At 51.8% G+C, this 21,262-nt stretch overlaps 3 protein-coding genes across 14 annotated transcripts; 2 read left to right on the forward strand and 1 right to left on the reverse strand.

Moving 5' to 3' along the window:
* The first annotated feature begins 2,847 nt into the window (after window positions 1-2,847).
* DOC2A (double C2 domain alpha) lies at window positions 2,848-8,142 on the forward strand. Of its 3 annotated transcripts, none has more exons than XM_090277538.1 (11): window positions 2,848-2,931; window positions 4,019-4,296; window positions 4,861-4,940; window positions 5,160-5,234; window positions 5,356-5,465; window positions 6,993-7,119; window positions 7,200-7,259; window positions 7,335-7,498; window positions 7,630-7,711; window positions 7,805-7,901; window positions 7,985-8,142. In XM_090277538.1, the coding sequence occupies exons 1-11, from the start codon at window positions 2,915-2,917 to the stop codon at window positions 8,128-8,130; spliced, it is 1,236 nt and encodes a 411-aa protein (XP_090133664.1). In that variant the 5' UTR covers window positions 2,848-2,914; the 3' UTR covers window positions 8,131-8,142. The 3 variants fall into 3 exon arrangements, with proteins under 3 accessions (XP_090133664.1, XP_090133665.1, XP_090133666.1); XM_090277539.1 differs by lacking the exon at window positions 2,848-2,931 and adding an exon at window positions 3,280-3,335; XM_090277540.1 differs by lacking the exon at window positions 2,848-2,931 and adding an exon at window positions 3,329-3,371.
* A 412-nt stretch (window positions 8,143-8,554) lies between these two features.
* Window positions 8,555-17,370, reverse strand: INO80E (INO80 complex subunit E). Of its 9 annotated transcripts, none has more exons than XM_090277557.1 (8): window positions 16,861-17,370; window positions 16,638-16,708; window positions 16,361-16,413; window positions 13,695-13,773; window positions 13,489-13,600; window positions 12,988-13,104; window positions 9,817-9,911; window positions 9,091-9,151 (listed from the first exon to the last, which is right to left on the reverse strand). In XM_090277557.1, exons 1-8 carry the CDS (start codon window positions 16,939-16,941, stop codon window positions 9,148-9,150), a joined length of 612 nt encoding a protein of 203 aa, XP_090133683.1. In that variant the 5' UTR covers window positions 16,942-17,370; the 3' UTR covers window positions 9,091-9,147. The 9 variants fall into 9 exon arrangements, 8 of the variants coding, with proteins under 8 accessions (XP_090133679.1, XP_090133678.1, XP_090133680.1 ...); XR_016511185.1 differs by lacking the exon at window positions 9,817-9,911 and adding an exon at window positions 9,594-9,803 and having other exon boundaries at window positions 9,098-9,151; window positions 16,861-17,367; XM_090277559.1 differs by lacking the exon at window positions 9,817-9,911 and adding an exon at window positions 9,719-9,803 and having other exon boundaries at window positions 9,112-9,151; window positions 16,861-17,367.
* A 63-nt stretch (window positions 17,371-17,433) lies between these two features.
* HIRIP3 (HIRA interacting protein 3) lies at window positions 17,434-21,215 on the forward strand. 2 transcript variants are annotated; one of them, XM_090277550.1, is made up of 7 exons: window positions 17,434-17,712; window positions 17,790-17,910; window positions 18,030-18,141; window positions 18,369-19,633; window positions 19,734-19,896; window positions 19,980-20,078; window positions 20,161-21,215. In XM_090277550.1, the coding sequence occupies exons 1-7, from the start codon at window positions 17,543-17,545 to the stop codon at window positions 20,319-20,321; spliced, it is 2,091 nt and encodes a 696-aa protein (XP_090133676.1). In that variant the 5' UTR covers window positions 17,434-17,542; the 3' UTR covers window positions 20,322-21,215. The 2 variants fall into 2 exon arrangements, with proteins under 2 accessions (XP_090133676.1, XP_090133677.1); XM_090277551.1 differs by lacking the exon at window positions 20,161-21,215 and having other exon boundaries at window positions 19,734-19,906; window positions 19,980-20,040.
* The last annotated feature ends 47 nt before the right edge of the window (window positions 21,216-21,262 follow it).

The raw sequence follows: 21,262 nt of genomic DNA on the forward strand, positions 1-21,262 counted from the left end.
ACACTCACTGATTTTCGGGACTCTTCCTTCTCTAACCAGCTCAGCCTTGGACCTTCTCTTTTCTATCTATACTCTCGCTCCCTAGATGATCTCATCCAGTCTCATGGCTTTAAATACCATCTATATGCTGATGACTCACAAATGTATATTTCCAGCCCAGCCCTCTCCTCTGAGCTCCAGATTCCACTATCCAACTCCTGCTTCACGCCTCTGTGTGTTCAAAAACATCTCGGACTCAATAGACCCCAAATGGAGTTCTTGATTCTCCTACCCCAAACCTCTTCCTTCCCATCGCTGCAAATGGTTTCATGGTTCCTCTAGATACACAAAAGCCCAGGAATCATGAGTTCCCCCTGTCTCTCTTCTGACAAACCCATGAGCAAGACCTGCCGGCTCAATTTCCAACATAAATCTCTAATTCATCCACTCCCTATCCACTCCTGTTCTGCCCCACCCTTGCTTAAACCTAGCCCATGTCTCACCCAGCTAATTGTAACAGCCTGTGGACTTGTTGATCTCTCTCTGCTCATTCTTCCCCCAGCGAGGACAAGCCAGAAAATGCACACCCACTACTTAAAGTCCTCCAATGGCTTCCTGTGGCTCCTGTGTGAATTTGGAACTTCTTACCCTGACCTGCAAGACTTGCCCAACCCTATCCCCATACTCTCTATGGTTCTCCCTTCCTTAGCACACTCCAGCTTGGCATGCACCCCTGCCTAGGACACCCTTGCCCCACACTTGACTTGGATAAATCCTCCTCATTTTTCAGGTCTCAGCTGAGACGACACTTCCCCTGGGGAGTGCACCTAAGACCCCACACCTTGTGCCTGTCCCCAGTCACCACATCAATCCAGTCTCACTGCATGGGACTTGTCTGTGTATTGTCTATCTCCCTACAAGTCTGTGAAGCCAGAGATCATTGATTTTGGTCATAGTCTTACCACTACAATATATAGGAGGTATTTGATAAATATTTATTAACTTAATGGATGGATGAAAAGCCTCTTCACCTCTCGACAAATCAGGGCTCAGCACTGTCTATTTCCCCTGCAACAAGGCTCTCTGGAGGGTGCTGCAGGGCCTGAGCTAAGCCCCTTAAGCAGAATACAGTGGAAGTGCAGAACTCTAAGGCTCTTGCCCAGCTTAACCCTTCCCCTCACAGTAGGCCCAGGTCTGCTTCTGGCCACCCCCCCCCCCCCCAGCTCTGGTCCTGGATGGCGTCTCCCTTAGCCCTGTCTCCTTTCTTACCTTGGAGAGCCCTAAAGGAAACATAATGGTTGCCTTTACTTTAAAAATACATTATTTTAATGCTTTTGAACAGGTAACATATGCACATGGTACAAAATTTAAAAGGTATAAAACCATATACATTGAAGAAGAACTCTTTCCTATTCCTGCCTTACCCTGCCTCACAGCCATGTCCTCAGAGGTCACCACAGTTACCACTTTCTTGTGCAGCCTTCCAGAAATAATTTATGCACAAATAAGCCTCACATATAAACTCCTTTCCCCCCCGACTCAAATGAAAGCATTTCATACGTGCTACTCTGTACCTTACTTTTTTCAGTTAATGTGAGATTGTGAAGATGATTCTGTACAAGTACACAAAGGGCCTCTTTCTTTGCCATGGCTGCTTACTATTTTAATGAATGAAATTGTGTCATTACTGATTTAACTGGTCCCTTTCTCATGGACATTTAGGTTGTTTCCAATCTTTTGGCATTGCAAATAACCTTAAATTTCTATTATTTTGCTCATGGGCCAGCATATCTATAGGATAAAATCCTACAAGTGGCATTTCTGGGTCAAATAGTCTACATATTTGTCATCTTAGTATCCGCTGTCAGGCTGGCCTTCGCGATGGTGCTGTCCATTTACCCACAGCCTCATCAACATTGTGTGTTAACAGATGCTTTGACTTTTATTATTTGATAGGTGACAAAGGTAATCTCAGTGAATTCTGACTTTGCATTTCTCTCTTTAAAAATTGAGCATCTTGTGTGAGCAAAGGTCCAGTGGCCTGAGAGATCGAGGTGTGTTCTAGGAACTGCAAGTAATATTCCTGAGAGCCAGTGTGAGGAGGCGGGTGATGAGATCAGAGAAGTCAGGGTCTTGGGCTGAAGGCCCTTGGAGGCCACTGTGAGGACTTTGTCTTTGGAGGACAGCAAGTTTGGGGCAAAGGAGAGCAAAGATCAAAGGCTGAGGTTAGACTGTCAGGTGTCAGGGTTCAGGTGAGAAAAGGCAGATTGCTGAGGAAAGACTGCAGTGCTCTGGGGCATTCAGTGCGAAGCCCTACACCCCTCCGCACCTGAGGAACAGAACTGGGGGCAGCAGGGGGTAGGGAGAGGGAGGGTAGATTTCAAAAGGGGAAGCCTTGGCTGAGAAAGGGACGCACGCCCTTGGGGATGGATTGGGTCACAAGGAGAGGCACCTGAACAGTCAAAGGTAGGAGACGTGGGAAAGCCACAGCCTTGGACCTCTGTCTCCTCCCTCAGACTGTGAGATCCCCTAGCTGGACTTGGGGACCCTGAGATCCCAGGCCAGCTACCGCAGGAGGATCAGAACTCCTTGCCCTGCAGGATACTGGGACCTCCAAGCCCCGCCCCTCAGAATAAGGGGCGTGGAGGGCCCGACGCCCACCTCTCCTCCGCACCGCTGTGCTGGGGAGCGGCATGCGTTGCTTAGGGGAAGAGGTGAGAAAGGGAGAGCCGGTGTCGCCATGACAACTAGGCGGGTGGCCTGGTCCTGGAGACTCGTGAGGGCAGAAAGGAGAAAGCGAGGGAGTGGGCACCATGGGCTCCGCGCGGGGCTAGGGACGGGAGCCAGGTCTCCGGGGAGGAGTTAGGAAACACCGGGCCCTTCTCACTGTTGGTTCCTGGTGACGCAGTGAGCTCGTGTGTTTGCCAGTGTGTGTATGCGAAGTTTTCCGAGGTGAGTGTGTCAGCGCGTGTCTGGGTTTGTGCAGTGTGTGAGAGTGCGCACGTGGGTACGGGCGTGTGGGCGGGAGTGTCCGTGCAAAATGCGGGTGCCAGCCTTTGTGCTTGTGATTGTGTGCATGCACTCGTGTGCTTTTCTAAGTGTGCCCGCGCGGGCGCGGAGGGAGAGTCCGTCCCTCCCCAGCCCCGGCCCCGGCTCCCCGCCCCCAGCTGCGGGCGCCGGCGGCCTCCCGTCTCCACCTAGCTCACCCCCTCCTCCCGCACTTTCTCCGGCTCTCCCTCCCTCTCCACGCGCACAGCCCGACTCCAAGCTCTTCTCGCTGGCCATCCTGGGAATCGCCACCGCCCAGCTTGCACCCGTCGCCAGTGCTTGTGCACCTGTTGGAGGCACAGAGACAGGTGCAAGGGGCTGGGTCGCCGGGGGCAAGGGCGAGGGTATGTGCGTTAGTCTGCGTGTGCCTGTGGGTTTTTTTTTTTTTTTTTTTTTTTAGCTCGCTAGAGGCTGCAATTTCTGGCTCCTCTGGAGAGCCAGTCTCAGGAGGAGGCATCTTAGGAGGGGAATCTCAGCTTGGGCTGCAGGGAGTGGGGGATCAGGCAGGCAGGCGAGCAGATCCTGGGGACTGAATGGACAGTGGGAAGTGAATGTCTGGAGGAGTGGGTGACACCCGGACCAGACAAGCGCCTGCAGCAGAAGGATGATGGACAGAGCCTCAGAGAGACAGAGGAGACCTATGGGGAGGCTTCTGGGAGTAGGCAGGGCCCAGGGTCAGGCAGAAGCCCAGAATGAGGGGCAGGAAGGGAAGATGACAAAGGGACGATTTGGAGGTAAGTGGGCAAGGCTGAGGTGGAGCCAGGATCTATGTGGGTGGAGTTTGTTGGCAGCCCAGCCTCTGTGAAGCAAAGCTGGGGGTCTAGAGGACCCAGGCCCCCTGCCTGCCCATCAGCTGGCACAGGCTGACCTCTCCCTCCACACCTAGGAAGGGAGGCCAGAGACTGGAGGTTTCCAACTGGCCCTTAGCCAGAAGACTGTAGGTATAAGGAGTCTGCAGTGAGCTCACGCACTCAAACCTCCCTCCTCCCAGACTGGGGTGCTGCATGAGGGGCCGCAGGGGTGATCGCATGACCATCAACATCCAGGAGCACATGGCCATCAACGTGTGCCCTGGGCCCATCCAGCCCATCCGCCAAATCTCTGACTACTTCCCCCACCGGGGACCAGGACCTGAAGGGGGTGGCGGGGGCTATGGGGAGGCCCCTGCTCGGCTGTCACCCCTGGCCCTGGCTCCCCCTGCAGCCCTCCTTGGAGCCACCACACCTGAGGATGGAGCTGAGGTGGACAGCTATGACTCAGATGATGCCAGTGAGTCTGGGGCTTGAAGGGTCAGGGTGCTAATGGGGGCCTCTAGGCCGGTGGGAAGGGGCTGGGGTCCTGCTGGTGGGGGGGGAGTGCAGTGGGGAGGCAACAGGGGCACTGCCACTACAGCTGCAGTCAGTGTGATGACAGCTTCAGCAAGGCTCAACATTCAATATTTCTGCTGAGACAACCACCCACACAGCCCTAGTTGCGGCCCAACCAGAAACCCAGACACACACTCACAGGCTGACAGTTACAGGCACACACCTTCAGAGCCAGCACACACAGCTGGCCTGCCCACAGGTCTCTCACACACCTTTTTTTGAAAAAAACAATTTTTATTTATTTTTAGAGAGAGGGGAAGAAAGAGGGAGAGAAACATTGATCCGTTGCCTCTCACACACCCTCATCCAGGGACCTGGCCCACAACCCAGGCATGTGCCCTGACCAGGAATCAAACCAGTGACCTTTCAGCTCACAGGCTGGTGCTCAATCCACTGAGCACACCAGCCAGGGCTCACACACCTGTCTTTACACCCTGACTCACACCACCTCTTCTCTTTTCTCCAGCCATTTTGGGCACACTGGAGTTTGACCTTCTCTATGACCAGGCCTCCTGCACTTTGCACTGTAGTATCCTCAGGGCCAAGGTGGGTACTCCCTACCTCCCAAGCTCCAGCTCTGTTTGCCTCCCATGTGGGAGGGGTGGGATTCCATCTTATCTTCCTTTCTTCAGGCTAGACCCCTGCTCCCCTCCCCATGTCCCCCTACCTCCTAGTACCCTTCTTCTTGGCTCTCCACACCCAAGGACCCACTCTGCAGAGGGAAGGCTGGGAGCTCACAGCCATCTTTCCTCCCCTCCTATCCAGGGCCTCAAGCCCATGGATTTCAATGGCCTGGCTGACCCCTATGTCAAGCTGCACCTGCTGCCTGGAGCCTGCAAGGTAATAGCTTCCTCCCACCTCAGCCAGACCCAGCTTGTGGATCTAACCCTAACATTCCCTTGCTTTCAGCCTCTGTGGGTCTAGGGGACACGCATTGAGAATCTTCATTACCATACCACAGGCCAATAAACTAAAAACTAAGACTCAGAGGAATACTCTGAATCCTGTGTGGAACGAGGACTTGACATACAGTGGAATCACAGATGATGACATCAGCCACAAGGTGCTCAGGTGAGGGACCCAGCCTCTCTGGTACGAAGGACTTCAGCTGTCATTGGAACCTTCTTTGGTTGATCTATTTCCCATTAAGCCCTTCTCAGATGCTCAAGTACAGTCAGTGGCTTCCCATCCTCTTTGGTAGCAGGCCAGAATGTTTCCCAGGCAATCTACCCCCAAATATCTCCTACTGCTCCCCACCTCTTCTGACTGGTCAGGTTCATTACTCCTAACATTTGCCTGTTATCTCTTCTACCTGAAAAGCGCTCCCTGCTTTTCTGCCACCCTAAATTCCACTCATCCTTTGAGGTTCTGCAGCCTCCAGAAAGCTTCCCCTTGTCACCAACAGCCCTTTTCAAAGCTCCTAAGTCAGACCTATGCAGCAGAGGTCTGCCCATTCTGTTGCCTGTGTCCTTCTGATATCTCTAAGGAGTGAAGTCTTCAGGGACAGGAAACTTGCTCAGCCATTCCAGGAGGTGGAGCTGTGGGGAGAGGGGTCCCTGGTGGGGAATGAAGGGCAGCAAAACTTAGGCTCCTGAGAGAACTTTTCCTTTGTTTGGGGGGAATAGGGAGACATGGAAGAGTCTGCATCAGGGTAGGGCATAGTCAGGGCTGTGTTTTAGAGAGATCACCTTGGTGTTGGGTGTGAGGTAAGACTGGAGGACTGGGGACAGAGGCAGAAACCAGAAAGGCTAAGCCCCATATTTCAGAGGCTAAAGAATGAAGATTCAATCACTTTCTGAGTGCTTAGTAATACCCAGCCCTGGCCTATACATTTTTACATTTCTACATTTCACTTGATTCTCCTAATAGCTTTAGGAGGCAGGTAATCATCATCTCCATTTTATAGATGGGAATTGAAGCTTCAGGAGGCTGACTTGCCTAAGGTCACACAGTTGCTAGTAAGTGGAAGAGCTTTGAATTGAACACTCCTACACAACACAGCTACGTGAGTGTCACAGCAGAACTAAGTGCAGGGGGCTGAAGAAGGGGACAATAGAAGTAAAAGCAACCATTTCTTATCTCTGGCCTCATGAGTCTCTCCTAGGCTGGTTCCCTGCTCTGCACAGAAAAGGACAGGAGCTGCAGAGGTGGTGTGGGGACCTTGTTTGAATGCCCAAAGTTCCTTGAGGCCCTTCTAGCTCTTATGTCCTGAATCTGTGACCCACATTCACCAATACACACCCTATGCACATTCAGTAGAATCCTGTCCACAGGCCCTGAGTGGAGGTGGGATGGGGAGGGTCCCCAACATTTGTAAGGGCTTCCTGAAGTAGCTTAGCAGATCTTGATAGACCAGGGATGGGCTGGGAAGCTGTAAAGGGAGGAGCAGAGAAAAAGGGCAAATCAAAACATCCTTCTCAGGTGCCAGGCCTGGTGCTTACCACACAGCCTGTGAGGCAGCCCATTTTATAGGAGAGGTATAGAGTATTTAAAGCAGAGCGGGACCAGCCTCAGGTGCCCATGGTTCTACCAGAGGTACTTCCTCACTAGAGTGGGCTCAGGTACCCCAGGGGCCCTGACCTTGCAGTTCCTTGCCAGGATCTCCGTGTGTGATGAGGACAAGCTGAGCCACAACGAGTTCATCGGGGAGACCCGTGTACCTCTCCGCCGCCTCAAGCCTTCACAGAAGAAGCATTTCAATATCTGCCTCGAGCGCCAGGTCCCGGTCTGTGTGGGGCTGTAGGGTTCCCAAGAGGGAGGCCCTGGGGAAGCCAGGTTTCCAGAACCTTTTCTTTCCCCTCTCAGCTGGCTTCACCCTCTTCCATGTCGGCAGCGCTGAGGGGCATCTCCTGTTACCTGAAGGAGGTAAGGCACCTCACGGGGGCCAGTCTGGGTGGGAGGTGGTAAAGATGTAGGCTAACCTCTGTGTCTGCCCCAAAGCTGGAGCAGGTGGAACAGGGGCCTGGGCTGCTGGAAGAGCGAGGGCGCATCCTGCTGAGCCTCAGCTATAGCTCACCTCGCCGGGGACTGCTGGTGGGCATCATACGCTGTGCGCACCTGGCTGCCATGGACGTCAACGGCTACTCTGACCCCTACGTTAAGACGTGAGCCCTCCCCATGCCCTGAGGCCCACCCTCCCCTCCCCAGGGAACCTGACCCCTGCTTCATCCTCCTCTGGGGCCTGGCCTACCCCTGACCACCCTGTTCCCCTGTCCTTGCCCCACCTCCTTGGCAGGTACCTGAGGCCAGATGTGGATAAGAAATCCAAGCATAAAACAGGTGTGAAGAAGAAGACTCTCAACCCAGAATTTAATGAGGTATATAGGGCAGGGACCAAATATCAGGGGTGGAGGTGGGGGTTGATGGAGTAGGGCAATGCCTCATGGAAGGTGTGGCTTGCCCTGTCCCAGGAGTTTTTCTATGAGATGGAGCTCTCAGCTCTGGCCACCAAGACTCTGGAAGTCACAGTCTGGGACTATGACATTGGCAAATCCAACGACTTCATTGGTGAGGGAGAAGCCCGCTGGCTGGTAGTGGTGGAGGGCAGACTGGCATGATGGGGCCCTGACTTTGCCTCTACTGCTCCCCAGGTGGCGTGTCCCTGGGGCGAGGTGCCCGGGGAGAGGCCCGGAAGCACTGGAGTGACTGTCTGCAGCAGCCAGACTCAGCCCTGGAGCGCTGGCACACCCTGACCAGTGAACTGCCCCCTGCAGCCGGGGCTCTCCCCTCAGCTTGAGTGGTCAAGCAGCTGCCCAGAGCTGGCCCTTTGGGGCCGGGGCCAGTACCCAACCTTCGCACGAGTGTGTTGCACGTTTACACAGGGTGGATGCCCTGCCCCACACTACCTGTCTTATTTTGTGAGAGTCTCTGTGGCTGTGGGTCTGTCTTCTCGTAAAGGACTGTGAAGATCTATATTCACATATGCAAACTTCCTCCTGCCTGATTCACTACTACATGCAAATATGCAAGCCACCCAACCTGTGCGCAGCTGCAGGGGGAGTCCTGCCGGGGCCCCTGCGCCGAGGACCCAGCTGCTGCTCCTCTCTCCTGCCTCTCCATGCTGCCCCGTCCCCTCCACACACAGGGAGGAGGTCGGATGGGGTGGGGGGGGAGGTTGAAGGAGGAGAAAGTTCCCCCAAAAGAAAAGGACAAAAACCGAAAAAGAGCCACTCCTTTAATACAGAATCTTCATTAAAACAAAACAAAACACCACAAAACACCTAGCCCTGTACAGCTACCCTTTTAAACGGAGGTGGTGGTGGGCACTGCAGGGTCTCTGCCTCTCCTAGAGGTGGCAGATGTTCCCAGCAACTCATTTAAATAACCATCCCCAGAATGGGGCCAGGATGTGAGGGGCAGACCCGTGCCCTCCCTGGTGAGGGGCCCACCTTCCAGGGGACATTTGTGCATGTTTACGCCCTGATTGTGTCAGTGGCCGCAGCATGGCAATTGGGCGTCAATAAATGTCTCTGTGGAAACTGGGGGCTCATGCGTGTTGGCACAGGGGACGCTGGACAGCAGCTTGGGCAGGTGGGTCACTCCGGGATGTCAATCACCAGGTCATCATCCCCATCCAGGGCGTCATCCCCACTACCTGCATCGCTGAACATCTGCCGAGGGACTGCACTCAGGATTGTGGGAGGGGGCATCTTAGGGGGTGGCAGTGGGGCCAGGGCTGCCCCCACCCCAGCCCCAGAACCCCGGCTAGGGAAGGTCAGCGGCCCTCCCACAGGGCAGTCGGGGGGTCCCACCGTCATCTGCAGCAAGGAGGGAAGAAACACAGGGAGGGGCTGTCAGGGAGGAATGGGATCTCCAGGAAGCTGGCACTTTCCCTTAAGGTAATTCTGGGGGATGGGGAAGGGGCAAGGCTCATTCAAGGGGTACTAGATACAGCCGGGCCAGCCATGCTGGAGTCAGGGGGCCTGCCCACCTTAGCCCCTTCAGTCTCGAGCCAGCAAATGCATGGGGGAAAGGGGGAGTGATGGAGGTGGTGATGAGGGTGGCAGCAGGGCTTACAGGAAACCAGGAGGGAAAGGCTGGGCCCTGCCCTCCCCAGGGTGGCACCTTGGCAGCCCCTGCAATGGCAGTTAGAGCCAGAGTCAGAAAAAGCCTGGAGTGCCTGCCTGTCTGCCTACCTCTGGGCACCTCAGATACCACTTGCCACCACTGGCCTCCTCTCCCTCCCACTGTGGGACTCACTGGTTTGGTGGAAGGTGTCCTAGGGTCTTCATTCCCTGCTGTGTGAGGCTTCTCCTGTCTGGGATGGGCCCCTCCTTGGGAGCTCCACAGTCACCAGCCTAGGTCAGGCCATCCTCTGAGCTCACCTGGACCAGCCTCCTAACTGGCTTCCCTGCCTTCAGCCTCTCCCAGATCCAGCTCCTCCTCCACACTGCAGCCAGAGTGAGCTCTCTAAAATACAAACCTGAGCTTGTCATTTCTCCACTTGAGGGCCTCAGGCTCCTTGCTGCCCTGGGGACAGGCAGTGCTGCGTGCCTGACAACAGGCCAGTACCTCCACCTGGAATGTCCTTTTCTATTTGTCAGAAGTCCTGCTTTTGTTCTTCCTGCCCAACCCTCCAGCCCCACTCCTTCCAGGTCCCTACAATGCTCCCCACAGAGAATGTCTGTGGGCTTCATGCTTTGCCTGGGCCACAAACTGAGTACCTACTAACAGGGATTTCCGTTAATGATCTCTGACCATTCTGACCATCCTGGGAGAAGAGGTCATGGGCCAGAGGAGAAAACTGACATTGGGCAGTGTCCAACCTGGCCCTGGGGTGGGGGTGGCAGGAAACGCTTCTGTGTGGCCTTCACAGTGGTCCTTCTGATTGCTTTAACCCATTCAGTCCTCATGGCCTACTTTCTGCTTCTCAAGGAGCCCCCACCCTTACTGTTGCTCCTGGGGTGGCATGGAAAGCCAGAGTGGGGTTTTAATCAGGGTCAGCCCCTCAGGGTACAGGTGTCTGTCAGAACTGATGACACAGGAGGCTCAGCTCTGAACAGCACCCTTGCACCCAGTACCAGGCACCCATATGTACACATAGGAGCAGACACACATGTACAGCTGAAAAAAGCAACACAAGGACTGTCCCCCTCCTCTGGCTACTGCTCTTGATCCCTACTCTAGTTCACATGTCCTAACATTCTTGGGCTTACTCGCTGGCCTCCTCAGGTGACCGACAGTAGGTAATGTTTATCTGTGGCTTACTAGGGATCAGACACTGGGCTAAACTTTCTCCCTTAACTCAGTTTATCATAACAATGACCTCAGGAGAAGAAAACTGAAGCTCAGAGAATTAAATAATATACCCAAGTCACACGCAGGAGCTCGGATTCAAACCCAGCCATGTCTGCCTAAGGCCCAGGTTCTTACTGACCTGTGTCAGTCTTCACAGCTTTCCCTCCTCTCCTCAGACTTGCTACCACCCAGAAACTTCACGTGAAGTCACCCAGAAACTTCAGTGACCCCTGCTCCCTTTACAGACCCTCCAGATTCTGAGCATCAAGGCTTTCTCTGATCCCACACTTTCTTATATTTCTTTTCAATGTTGTTCTATCTTATCACTCCTGCTTCAGACCAAACAACATTTCATCACACCCTTTGTCCTCCTGTAATATCCAAATCTCATTTACCCTGGGCTCAAATGCTGTCTCTCCTTTGAGGCCTTCCCTGATTTATTCCCTTCCCCAAACACAGCAATTGATTTGGGACTCTCTCCCAACCAACATTTTCTCTCTCCTGTATGTCCAGAACTATGCTCCCCAACACTCCTCTAGTTTAGGACCCAACACCTCAGAAAGCCTCAGAACTGCCATGCCCACGCTGTACTATGCCTCTGTCCATCAGCTCCAGGCCTCGCTGACCCTCGCCATTTCCACCATCCAGAAACAAAACGCTGCCTGCTAAGTAGAGCGAAGGGTCAGTGTATCACCCATTTTTCAGGCTTAAGGGCCAAGATCACACAGGGAGGAGGTGCAGAGCTGGGATACAAACTCTAGAACCCACACGCAACACCACCGTAAACGTGGCGTCCCATTTCACTTCTGGCTCCAGAACTTTAAGTCAATAGTTCACCCAACTTGGGAGCTGTTCAGCCTGGAATCGATTCCACTTTGACTTAGAGCTAGAAGGGCACTGTGCCTTTTGTGTCCTCATGTCTCTCTTCTCTTCTCCATCCCTACTCCTACCTGCTGTTTGCATCCACCTCCATGCTGATGACTTCCAAGCAAGTACCCCACGAGCTCCAGGCTCACGTTACCCTGTTGTCTTGTTGGCATTTCCAGACAGAATCTCAACATGTCAAAAAACAAATTCATCTTCCCTCCCAACCCTGCTCCTCCCAGTTCTTACTTCTTCAGTTGCTCAGGCTAAAAACCCTGGTGTCATCCTTGACTTGTCTCATAGCCCACACTAGTCTTCCTGTGGCTTATCCTTTGACATAGGCCTGAGAGCCACTTTTCACCCTCTATACTGTTGTTGGATTTACTGCAGTAGCCTCCTCCCTGGTCTCCCAATTTCTATCCTGACCCAAACCCTTTCCTCTCCTCAGTCTATTCCCCACATGGCAGGGTGAGCAATTTTGTTAACATGTAAACCAGATCAGATTCTCCCTCTGCCCAATCTCTCCAAAGGCTCCCTATTCATTCACAGTGCAAGCCAAAGTCTTTACACACCTATAAGACCCTACACTACCTTGCCCCTCAGTTACTTCTCTGACCTGCTCTCTGATCATTCTCCCCCTCTGACTTGCATCCAACCATACTGGACTCCTTCCTGGTCCTTGAACAAGACAAATACACACCCCGCTCCCGGGCCTTTGCACTGTTTATTCTTTCTGGCTGAAACACTTTCCCAGAAAGCCACTTGGCTTGTACTCATTTCGTTTAAGTCTCTGACCAAATAACATCCCAGACCATCCAACCATAAGTATCTGTCCCCATCTACTCTTGTGTTTCCCATTCTCTTTACCCGACTCCATTTTTCTGCATTAATACCTATTTATCTTGCTATTTTCTGCCTATCTTGCTAGGATACCAGCTCCACAAAGACAGAGATTTATCTGCTTTGTTCACTGCTGCATCTGCAGCACCTAGAACAGTGCCTGGTACATAATAGACACTCCATAAATACTCATTGATGACATGTAGTTTGATTGCTCACTTTACAGACAGAGACTCTGAGACCTAGAAGGTGAAAGAGCCCTGCTCAAGGTCCTATAGTTTTAATTGATGCAGCCTTGACTTGATTCTAGACCCCACAACTCCACTCCTCCCTCTGGGGCTGTCTGGCATCACATAACACCTGTGAAAATGAGGCTGGGCCCCAGTCACACTGCAGCAGTGTAAGGGCAGGACCCTACGCATTTTCACTGAGTCCCCAGGGCTGGTCCTGCCCCTGGTTTATCTTCACATTGAGTCTGTGAGCCAGAACTTCTCTAACCCACCCCTCAGTGCCTGGCCCTGGGCTGGGCCCCCAGCAGCCCCAATCAATCCTTCAGAATTCTTGGACAGGCCCCCAGCCCATCTTGAGCCTCCCTCAAAGGGCTATCCTCCTGCCATTCTGGCCCCTCACTAACATCCCAAAATCAGGGTACCTTGAGTTTCCGGGGCAGGCGGGGCCGTTTCTCCCGCTTGGGCCTCAGGGGGCTGGGCTCGGGCAGCTGCAGGGTCAGGTAGTCAGAAGGGAATGGGGGGTAGGGAGGGGAAGCCAGCTGCAGGTGGGAGTCAGGGGATGGAGATGGGGAACAGAATGGATGGGTTGGGGGTGAAGGGAAAAAACGCAAATAGGAGGAAGAATGGAAAAACAAGAGATGGTGATGAGTGTGGCTTCTGAGAACAGAAGGGGATGGGACAGCAGCAGGACTTTGTCCTGGGGTCTGCTCTCCTCAGTCATTATCTGACCCCCATTCCTACACCAGAGAGAGTTGGGTAGCCCTGACTGACACCCCTCTAACGGATGCTTGCCAACCACACCCAGGCTGATGTCTCGGGAGCTGGGCTACCTTTACCCTGAGGCGCGGCCCCTCTGCCCAAATGATGCTCACCTGCTTCCCAGGCATCATAGTTACCACTTCCAATCCTTGACCCCAACTCACCGAGCTCAGGTATGGGGAAGGGGCTCCGGAGGCCTGAAGGGGAAACCCTGTTGAAGGAGGCAGAGAGAGGCTGGAGGGAGAGGGGGCACCCCCCATCGGAGGGCTTCTCTTCCTGGAGAAAGGACAGGAGAGGGGGTCAGAGGCAGCTAGGAGGCCCAGGTGCCCCCTAGCCCCACCCCCAGAGAAGAATGATGGCTTCTTCTCACCTCTTGGGGGCTGGTGTGTCTGACAACTTGGGTGTCCCCTCTGTCTCGCTGTTGTCTGAAGATGCAGTGGCATCTGAGTCTGTGGGAGGCAGGGGGAGGGCAGGTCAGTGGGGGAGATTTCTGTCTACCTCAGAGGAGTATAATTTTAACTCTATGGAAGGGCTCCAGGGAATTCAATTCTCCAGTCAGTGTGTACAGCTATTCTAGGGAGCCTAAAAATTCCCCAGCTCCTTAAAATGTCCTTTACAACTGAATTCCATAAACACTTTCTGCCCAAGCTCCTCTACAGTAACACATTTGTCAAGCATGTAGTTATGTGCCAGACTCTGACCAGGCACTTTACATTCACTGCCCCTCCTTGTCTTCATAACCATCCAGGAAGGTGACCACCTCACCTCCACTTTCCAGATGAGGTCACTGAGGCTGAGAGTAAGGTGTGGGGCTGGATTTCAGCCCAGTTCTCTGACTCCTTGACCATCTCTAAGCTGCCTTCAGATCCTGCCTCTGCTCCACTCCCTATATGCAGGGTCCTTTAATCTACCCCTCAAATCTCTCCTACTCTTATCCACTACCCCCCATTCCAATTGCCACAAGGTCAAGCCACTACCTTGTGGTGTTAAAATGACCTAAAAGCAATCTCATCTCTCCTGTAGCACACTGTCCACGCCAACTCTAGAATGACCTATAATATAAACCTGATCATATCTGAAATACTTCTGAATGTGACCTCAATCCACCTTTCTGACTTCCCAACCAAACTGTACACTTCACATCATGCCAATCAATTTCCTCAAAAAATTTTCTTATTTCTCAGTTCTGTGCCTCCACCTAGGTCTATCATTCATTTAACGAATAATTGCTACATGTGATATATGCCTTTCTCAACTTCCTGGCTCAGATATATCCTTTAAGAAGCAAATTAATATGCATGTCTAATCACTACTGTACCCCTGAAACTAATATAATATTGTATGTCAATTTTAACAGAAAAAGCAAAAAAATGAAAGAAAAAAAAGCAAGCACCATTTAATCCCACCTCTCTAACAATTAAGTCTTCCAAAATCCTCCAGGCCCAGTAAATCGCTGGCTCTTCCAGAACTCTACTGTCACTTGTCATGAGTCTCCGTATATTGTGCTAAAATATTTCACATGTGGTATTTCCCACACCAGACTGTGGGCTTCTCCAGGATATTAGTGGCGGCTTACATGTCTGGCTCTTACTCCTTGATTTATCACAATGACCATGAACATGCTGGTTCTTTCATGCTTCCTATCCTGAAATCCCCCTAGAGAAGGAAGTTAATTGGAGTACCTCAGCAAAGGAACAAGCAGACAATGAGAAGCCAGAATAACAGCCAAACATTTTGCCATGACCTACATGAGCTGGCTTCTACCTACTTCTCTGACCTCATTTATCATCTACCATCCCCCTATGATATGCAAATAAGTGTTGTGTGTTCCAATAAAACATTATTTACAAAAACAAGCACTTTGGCTGAATTTTGTTTGCTGACCCTGCTCTAGACCAATGTTTAAGGGTACCACGGACAAGGGTGATTGTCTGTGAGATGGTTTCTGAGGGTCCCACCCTGAAACAGGGGCACAGATGCCAAGCCAACTGCAGGGCTTTTTCAAACTGTGTGTCTCAGCTCATTAGTAGGTCATGAAGTCAATTTACTGGTTTGTAACCAGCACTCAGTGAAAAAAGGAGAAAGCAGTCTAAAAAGTATCAGGAAAAATTGTGTATAGTGATCTTAACATTGTTTCATTAAATTTTGTTTTATTAGTATGTACTTAGCGACTTGGTTGTGATACAAAATATGTTATTAGTGTCTCAAAAAATAGTTTGAAAACACTGTTTTATATGCTTTAGCCCTTCTGCTCTTCAGATAACCTACTCTTCTGTTACCTCAGAGTATTTGCATTTTATTATTCCCTCTGTCTGGAAATTTTTCACTTTTACCTTCTAAGAGTGATTTCTTCTTATCTAGGTCCCAGTTCAAACACTACTTACTATAAAATACTTTCCTTGAGCACTCTATTAAGACATTGCCTGTCATCTGCTTTTATATGGTCTGCAAACTAAAAATGGCTTTTACATTTTTAAGTGGTTGGGGAAAAATCCAAAGTATTTTATGATGTAAAAATTACATGAAATTCAAATTAGTGTCCATAAATAAAATTTTACTGAAACACAGCCATGCCCATTTATTTACCATCTTTGGCTGCTTTTGCACTACAACAGCAGAACTGAGTAGTTGTGACAAAGACTGTATGTTCTGCAAATTGTAAAATATTTGTTATCTGGACCTTTACAGAAAAAGTTTCCCAATCCCTGCTCTACTCCAATCACTACCACATAACCCTGATTTTATTCTAAGTTCTAATTTACTGCTTACTTATTATCCCCAACTAGAATACAAATTCCAAGAGGCTTCGTCTACCTTGGTCACCACAGCATCTCCTGTGCAAAGGACAGTGCCTAAAACACAGTGCATGTTCAATAAATACTCGAGTGAAAGAATGGTAGACGTGGAGTGCAAGCAACTAGGCTTAAGAACCAACAGAAGCTCTATCAGTCTCCACAGCCTATAAGGACGGGCCCACGAAGCTTGCTGAAGTGCCAGGAACCATGTCCTCCACCAATTTTTCATGACCTTGCTCACCAGAAGAGTCTTCATCCACGTTCTCGTACTGCAGAAGTCGGTCTAGGAGGAAACTAAGGAAAGAGGAGGAAGAACAAGAGTGTTTATTCCAACCTCATCAATGTTCTCCTGGACTTGTCCCTTCTAGCTGGCCCCTTGTATCCTAGCAACAGCCCCAAGACAACGCATCATGCATTTTGTGGCCCCATTCCCGGACGAGGTCCTAAAGTTGAGCCACAGGAGCCTCATTACCTGCAGGCCTCCCTTCTCACCCTCTCCCCTCCACCCAGAGTCTCACCTCTTGTCCCGGGACACCTTCAGCAATTTCCTCTGTGCTTTCCTCAGTTCCTCCTGAAAGCACTCGTGTTCCTGTATCACAGTCAAGGTGTGCGCTGAGCGGGCGGTAGACCGTAAAGGAACCCGGAACCCGGCGACAGCTCACCCACTCCCTTAATTCGTGGGTAAACTAAAGTCCTACAAGCGACAGGCCTCACCCCCGACCTCCCCACCGCATCACTCACGTAGATGAGGAACTTGAGCTTCCTCTTCAGGTTCCGGTATTTCTTCTTGTAGTCCACTTCGCCGTCCGCCGGCCCGTTCATGACTGGCCCCGGGAGCAGTGCCCGAGTACTGCGGTCCCGCTACCCCAAACGGTTTAAACCGGTCTCTCTCGCCCTCACTTCCGGAGACTTAGGTAAAACCGTGTCCACTGGAACTACAACTACCGGCACACCCCGCGCCCAGAGATCGTAACCAATCTGGCTGCCCGCTCAGGGAATACCGGAAAAGAAACGTTACTTCTAGGTGCTACGCTGAAGATGGAGTCGTTGCGACGCAGCAGTGATGTCGCAAAGATGATAGGTGCTGGAGAGCGTCCTTAGTTATTCTAAACGTGCTCAGCGATTGGAAGCCACAAGACTTGTTCCCCGGGGATTCCTACTTTTCAGGAGAGATGTCCTTTTCCTTCTGTTTTTCTAAGTCACAACGGCCTGGCTGGCCCGTTACCACGGACGGAGGCAGCGTCGCGGATTGATTACGTTACACCCAACGATTGCTGTGCCAAATCAGTTTCTAACGAGAATTAAGAAAAACAAAAACAAAAACGATTGATTCTAAGAAAAGGAAAGAGCCACGAGACCGTCCAACTGCCGGGAAAAGCAAGTTTTTTCTGGCAAAGTTCTCGGTCCAAGCGGCCCGTGACCGATGCCTAACGGCATCACGACACTGCGCGTGTGCAAGTTTCTGTCAAACTCACTGAAGGTGGCGGAGAAGAAAAAGGCGGGAGCCACCAATCCCAGTTGGCGCAAAATGGCGCGGGAGAACGAGATGCGGGAGTTCACCCGTACCTTCTTCCGAGGCCGCCCGGACCTCAGGTGCACTGGAGGTTGGGGTTGGGGTTGGAAAGGGCAAGGGCGGGACGGGGACTCAGCATTGATACATGTCTCCGCAGCACGCTCACACACTCCATCGTGAGGGGGAGGTTCTTGGCTTACACCGGCCGCGACCACCTGAATCCCGCGGAGAAGCAGGCACTGAGGCAGCTAGTGGAGGACGAACTGCTGAAGATGCAGGTGTGGGCGCCGAGCCCCCGCCTCGGGAGATAGGGTTTGTTGCTGAGGAGTAGTTGCCCGAGAGGGGGTGTGGCAGAACACCACCTCGATAACGTTTTGCCCTTTTGATGCACAAACAGGTTAATGAAGCCGGTGCCAGAGAAGGACTAGACCTTGCAACGAGGGTAAAGAGGCTTCCCACCCTCTGCAGTGACCCAGAGATAAAAAGGTTCCGTTTGAATTCAGAGTCAGGTTAGTGCCTTCTGTATAGTTGGTTCATTCAAAAAGTATTTATGTCCCAAGGCATTGGATGAGGGCATGAAGCCAGTGAGTCAGGAATTGGGAAGGGTGGACTGATAGCTGTTTTCTGCTGTAGTTCCCTTCATCTGTCAGAGCAGAATTTGAGGCAACCTATCCCAAGTGTAGGGAGAAGGGACAGGAAGAACCTGTCCCATCCTGCTCTTCTCTCCACATTCCAGAGTCCACTCCAGACTGCTTCAGCTCCCCAGCAACGAATGGGATGGCAGCAGTAGTCAGTCCAAAGCAAGCCTCAGAAACAGTTGAGAGCAGCGATGGGGAAGAACAGGAGCACGACCTTACTGCAAAGACTGGATTAGAGGAGGAAGAGAGCTCTGCTAGAACAAGTAAGATTTGGAAGGAAGAGAGCAGTGATGAAGATAATGAGGAGGAAAAGGAGCCCAAAGGTAGGACTAGGACAAAAGCTGTGACAAGAGACAGGACCCGGTGGAAGGGCAGCAAAAGGCAGAGTGGAAGCAATGAGGTTGGGGAAGACAGATGGAGGAAGTCGAAACTAGCTACTAAAGGCACTGGAAACTCAGCCAGAGTAGAAAGTGGAAAGTCAGTCAATGGTGAGGCAAGTGACTCGGAGAGGGAGGTGAGTGACAGTGAGGCAGGGGGGACACCCAAGGGGGAGAGGAAGAGCCACTCTTGCAGGAAGAACTCCAAGAAAAGCAGGAAACGAAGCTCTTCCTCTTCAAATGGCAGTCCGGAACCCAAAGGCAGGACAGTGAGGGTAAAGGTGGGGTGGAAGGCTACAATTAGGAACAAGCAGGCACCAGGCAAGATTTCAGCCAGTAGGAAGCAGGCCTTGGAGGAGAATGAACACAGTGAGGAGAAACCTGCCCAGGGGACAGGAAACAAAAGGGCTAAAAGCCACCAGAAGAGTGAAAAGGAGAGTGAGGAGGAGACCTTAGCCAAGAAAGAGAACAGAGAGGAAGAGGAGGAGGATTGGAAACCCAGAGCTTTGAACAATGGAGGGGAAAAGTCAGCTTGGGAGGAGAGGCGTGGTAAGCAGAAAAGCAGGACAGCGAGAGTGCTGGGAAACTGGGGGCACAGAGAGGAAGAGAAGGAAGCAGCAGAAGCAGGCAGCGGGGATAGCAGCGGGGGAGATGAAGAGCCCCTAGTGCAGAGGAAAAACAAGGACAGGACCCAGTGGAAGGGTGGCAAAAGGCAGAGTGGAAGCAGTGAGAAGCATGGGGAAGACAGATGGAGGAAGTTGAAACCAGCTACTAAAGGCCCTGGAAAGTCAGCCAGAGTGGAAAGTGGAAAGACAGTCAATGGTGAGGCAAGTGACTCGGAGAGGGAGGTGAGCAACAGTGAGACAAGGGGGATCCCCAAGGGAGAGAGGAAGAGCCGCCCTTACAGGAAGAGCTCCAAGAAAAGCAGGACCCGAAGCTCTTCCTCCTCTTCTTCAAATGGCAGTCCGGAACCCAAAGGCAGGAAGGTGAGGTGAACATGGGCTGGGAGGCCACAATTAAGGGAAGAGGGAGACTCTGCCTGAAGCCCAGAAGGCTTGGCTTTCAACTGTTGTTTTTCCTTGCCAGGCTGGTCATCATGGTGAGGACCACCCGGCTGTGATGAGGCTAAAGCGCTACATTCGGGCCTGTGGAGCCCATCGCAACTACAAGAAACTGCTGGGCTCCTGCTGCTCACGCAAGGAGCGCCTGTGTATCCTCCGGGCAGAGCTGGAAGCTCTGGGCATGAAGGGTGAGGCCATGTATGCTGTGGGGGCTGCAGGAGAGGGCCCTGGCTGCTGGGGAGGAGAGTATCACAAGCCTCTTCTGCTCCAGGTAACCCTTCTTTAGAGAAGTGTCGGGCTCTGAAGGAGCAGCGTGAGGAGGCAGCTGAGGTGGCCTCCTTGGACATTACTAACATTATCAGCTGTTCAGGTGAGGGGCTCCTTCCTACTCCCCAGGAACAGATGGGGCTTGGACTTCCTCAGATAACTGATTTCCTACTTCTTCCCTCCAGGTCGGCCACGCAGACGCACGGCCTGGAACCCTTCCGAAGCAGCCACCCATGGGGAGCTATACCGCCGGACCCTGGACTCAGAGGAAGAGCAGTGTCGTCCTCCACGCCCAGACTGGTCACATATGCGTGGTATCATCAGCAGTGATGGAGAGAGTAACTGAGCTCCCTTATCTACCAGGAGGGACTTTAGACACATATATATGTATATAGCACCTCCTCAACCAACCTCCCAACTCAGTGCCTGTACTGAGCAGAAGCACTTTCTCCCAAGACTTGGCAACCCCTAGGGACACAGTTGTTGGGATACTACTTCTCAGCTTCATGTTCCTACTTTAAAGTGCTTATAGGGATTTATTTTTTAAGACTCAATAAAGGAGTGTTTGAATCATATCAAAACTAGTCCCGCACTCTTACCCTACCTGTACTTTGGGCCAGGAGGCTGAGAACTGGCCCCTTTCCTCCTGCCTGCCTCAAGTCTGGTTCCCTTTAATTTCCCTCAGGTTTTCCAAAGAAGTCCCAGCTTTTAGATCCTGCCATCAGGCTCTGTCAAAGAAGTGTGGCTCCTATCCTCCTTCCTCCAGTCTGACTAGTGTACCTCTCTGATCCTCCTGCCTAGTTGGAAGGAGCATCTGAAAACCTGGTCTTAAGAATGTGAAGCACAAAATGAAATAACTTGGGGACAACTGGTGTTTATGTCTCATCGACACCCACTTAGTCCATGGGCCAAGTTCCAACATTACAGGAGTGGGTACAGGACCCATACTTGACCAATCAAGGGTACCACCCAGGCCTCTGGCTACAGATGGAGCCTATGAACTCACTTCAGGACTTTGCTGAGATTCTTGCTGTTGAAGTTGCTGGTAGGATGTAAGTGTGGAGCCTGAGCATGAAGTGAACCTTCTAAAAATCTTTGACGCCAAAGCAAAGGGAAGCAGAGGTCAAAAGTCTGATGATCCCCCTTTGAGGCTCTGGATCCAGCCATGCCCAAAGTCATTAAAATCATTAAAATTTTTAGTTATACAGCCCAATAAAATTAAAATATGCAAGTAACACTATTACCTGCCGCTGAACAGTTCCTAATATACACCTTGAACAGGAAGGG

This window comes from Furipterus horrens, unplaced genomic scaffold, assembly GCF_987537825.1.
Source record: "Furipterus horrens unplaced genomic scaffold, mFurHor1.1.pri manual_scaffold_5, whole genome shotgun sequence".
Classification (NCBI taxonomy): domain Eukaryota; kingdom Metazoa; phylum Chordata; class Mammalia; order Chiroptera; family Furipteridae; genus Furipterus; species Furipterus horrens.